Source organism: Sinocyclocheilus rhinocerous, unplaced genomic scaffold (assembly GCF_001515625.1).
Source record: "Sinocyclocheilus rhinocerous isolate Xijiao unplaced genomic scaffold, SAMN03320098_v1.1 scaffold1709, whole genome shotgun sequence".
In the NCBI taxonomy this organism is placed as follows: domain Eukaryota; kingdom Metazoa; phylum Chordata; class Actinopteri; order Cypriniformes; family Cyprinidae; genus Sinocyclocheilus; species Sinocyclocheilus rhinocerous.
Window position 1 is genome coordinate 136405 of NW_015649593.1, and position 3806 is coordinate 140210.

Genomic DNA, 3806 nt, shown 5'->3' on the forward strand with positions numbered 1-3806 from the left:
AATCGCACCAGGGTTCGTTTTAATCGAACCAAACATGACAAGTGTGAACACACCCTAAATGTTTATTAGACATTCAAAGGTTTGTTTAAATTATATAAATGCTTATTTGCTGAATGCTGATGGCAAACAAGAAAGTATTATAATGTTTGCCTTTCTATTACTAATAATATAAAAGCAATCGTTATAATACTTTTTGTATACATTTTAATTTCTTTGTTTAACCGTTCTATCTGATTATTAGACAGACTTCTATCCGTATTAGAACTGTTAACGACAACAGCGAACAAGAGGGAGAATGTGAGCACTGTGTGCTCAGGCCCTGCCGTTCTCAGCGCAGTCAAAATAAAAGTTTGTCACGCCGTCTCGAACGCATCGTCCAAACAGGAAAACTTATCGGCCGATGTCTATATTTAAAAAATGCCAATATATCGGCCTTGGTGATATATCGGTCGACCACTACCTGTAACTAAAGTGTGATTTTGTTCCTCATATTTTCAGTTTGTTGATTTGGTATGAGGAATGGTTGCTACTTGTTATTTTAGAGAAGAAAACTTGAGGCATCTTAGACCAGTTGGGGAATTTTTGCACTGAGATAAAAAGCCATTAGGTGACTCACGTGTTGGAACAGATGTTGTCTTAGTATGCACTTCATTCAAATCACTCACGTCACTAAGGCTACATCAAAGTCATCACCTTACTATGTATACTAGGCCTATGTATTATTTTCCTAATGAAGGTAACGCTTGGTGACTTTAAGCCATTTTTACTGACTCTAAGATTTCAGTGTTTCCCACAGATTTACACACTATGTGTGGCGGCACTTTTCAACCGGGGGAAATATATGCTATATACAAAAAAGCAAACAGGCTTATTGAAAATGCACATTCATTCTCTGCCAGCAGGAGGCACTTAGGAGCGGCAGAAATAGCGATGTCCCGGGTAACGGCTGTAAACAATGTTAAGGCATTTTGGAAAATCTATTTGTGGCGGTCAGTGTTGATATTGTGGCGGGGCGCCACAAATAAATCAATGTATGGGAAACTCTGGATTGGGTTTTGTTCAATTTGGATGTAGGGCTGTCATGATTACTCTATTTAACTTGAGTACTCAGTTAAAAAAAATCCTTAATTACAATTAAAAGTAATCAGTAAAGTAATTTCTCCATGAATAGTTACAACAATTCGCCAATTACCGGAATAATCGATAATGACAGCCCTAATAGGAAGTCCAGAGTTATGTTTCAGTAAAGATATGGCCTATTGAGAGACTCAGTGCCGTGTTTTTGTGATGTTGCAGATGAACATAATACAACAAAATTGCTTATTTGGTAGTAGGCTTGCTGCGATAGTCGGTGTTAACCCACAACACCGGTTACATCACTTGCCCACCACGGCACCGCCCCCACCATCTTTTTGATTTTTCTATAGTAATAAAAATTATTTAGTTCAGTTGGAGAACAGACACTACAATTAAAAACTGAACGCGGCTGCTCAATGCAGCTTGCCGAACGACAGTTGCATCACAGATCAGCAGCAGTCAGATTTCATTTATCATGTGAGGAGAGTGAGTCGAGTTGACCGACAAGAGTGAGGTGAGACAGACAAGATGATGACGGAAGATTTACTTTCGAAACGAAATGCAAAAGCGCCTTTTTGGCAATATTTTACTTTATTTAAACTTTGTGTAATTTAACAAAGGTTCTGTGTTTAATATAAGATAGTTTGACGTTGTACCGTCTTGTTGTTGTCCATTCAAGCAATTGACTCTGAATTGCCGCTAATATGAAAGTAAAAGTAAAATGCGCATGGGCATTTACAAGCTATTTAAAACAAAGAAATGCGAGGAAAGGAGGGAAAACCCCAACGAACCCCACTCCCCGGTGATTACCAGTGTTGTCACACGTCGATTAACCGGTAGGAAAATGTAATCCCTATTTAAACCCTAAAATTTAAACCCTATTTGGTAGGGGTGTAAAGGTACACAAACATGACGGTTCGGTACGTACCTCGGTTTTAATGTCACTGTTCAGTATGTTTTCGGTACAGCAGGGGGAAAAAACTAAACATAAAATTGCTTATTTTAATAAACAGTGGTTTACTGAACAAATTGCTTTTTCTTTATATAAATTAAATTATAATAAAAAATTAATTCATTAATTTTCTTAGGGATAAAAATCTACCTCAGCTTATGCTCTAAACCTGGGATAGGCAACATTGGTCCTGGAGTGCCGTTACTAAGCCTGCAGGCAGGTGAGGTTTTTTTCAGGGTTGGAGCTAAACTCTGCAGGACATCGGCACTCCAGGACCGACGTTGCCTACCCCTGCTCTAAACTATAGGGAGCCCTCTTACATTACTATAAGGTTACAGTTAACAGGAGAGCCCAAACTTAAATTTAATTACTATTTATTTTTAAATATAATAACCAACACTCAACTTAAAAAATTAGGGATGTCCCGATCAGGTTTTTTGTGGCCCCGATCGGAGTTATTGAATATTGAGTAGCCTATCTGCCGATACCGAGTCCCGATCCGATACTTGTATATTCCTATAGGAATGTATGTTTGGTGCACACTTCAAGTACATTAAAGTTATTAAAATAAATCCAGTGTATACAAAGTTGTGCAGAGAGTAAAAGTAATATATGTATGATGCATGTATATGTTACGAGATACACACTCTCTCTCTATGTATATATAAAGTGAAGATAAGGTTAGAAAGCATGAAGCTCGTGGTGTCAGAGTGCCAGTCTTTCAGTCAAGTCCGAATCAAGACTCAACCCATAGCAACACGTTATAACAATGACGTCTCAGACAGCAGATAAAAGTAAATGATGAATGAATGAGTGATTATTACAAAAGTGTGCATCAAATACACTGAACAGGGAAGCTCAAACATGTGTGACGTGCTAGAACAGACCTCACTTTTTCTCGTGCATCACCCACGCACATTTGAGCGTCGTCTTTTCCTTTTAATGGCGGTTGGCAAACCCACTTAGACTCATACCACCTCCTGCTGCACAACACCGGCATGACAGCTGATGTAAAATAAGGATCGGGCTGAGGAGAGCCGATACCGACCATTTAAAAATTGCTTGATCGGCCCGATCCTTGAGATTGGCTCGGGACATCCCTAATGTAAACTGCACATAATGCAGTTTTTAAATTAACTTCTAAATTACAAAAGTTCTATTTGTTGTTGAAATATATTAATTTACACAGTGGCTGTCATAACTTTTTTCATAACAGATTTATTTCACATTATAACTAGTAGTAAAAAGGAAGGGATGATCACGCTCACTCGCAAAATGTTTCGGTACGAATAAGTGTACCGCTACACCCCTATTATTTGGCATACATACATAGTTACACATTCTCTCTCTCTATTTTTTCCATCTCAGGAGCCAGTCATGCCTGCCAGTGTGCGTACTGGGACCCCGAAGGACTCGGAGGTGTCTGAGCTCTTCTACAGAGATGATCCTGAGAAGCTCTTCACTGATCTCCGGGAGATCGGTCATGGCAGCTTTGGAGCCGTGTACTTTGTAAGCAGGCTATGCCAATATTTGTATGCAATGGGCGTTTGTGTAGATGTGTGCTTGAGGCTCTGCATGAACATATTTTTCTTTGAGGCTCATGATGTGCGTTCCAATGAAGTGGTGGCCATCAAGAAGATGTCGTTCAGTGGCAAGCAGTCCAATGAGGTCAGGATCAAAATACAGTTTGAATTTCTGTAGTACTGAATCAGTCTGTTTAAACCTATTCATGTACAAGAATCATGTTTTTACTAGGGCTGTGCGATTAATCAAAATC

The 3806-nt window shown here is 39.0% G+C and overlaps 1 protein-coding gene across 2 annotated transcripts in view; it reads left to right on the top strand.

The window, feature by feature from the left end:
* Positions 1 to 3806, top strand: part of LOC107710882 (serine/threonine-protein kinase TAO2-like) — a 47817-nt gene that overhangs the window by 22625 nt on the left and 21386 nt on the right. For both annotated transcript variants that reach the window (XM_016515743.1, XM_016515744.1), the window contains exons 2-3: positions 3398 to 3538; positions 3626 to 3697. In XM_016515743.1, the coding sequence (XP_016371229.1) occupies positions 3407 to 3538; positions 3626 to 3697 (204 nt within the window). In that variant the 5' untranslated portion in view covers positions 3398 to 3406. The remainder of the gene's footprint in view (positions 1 to 3397; positions 3539 to 3625; positions 3698 to 3806) is intronic.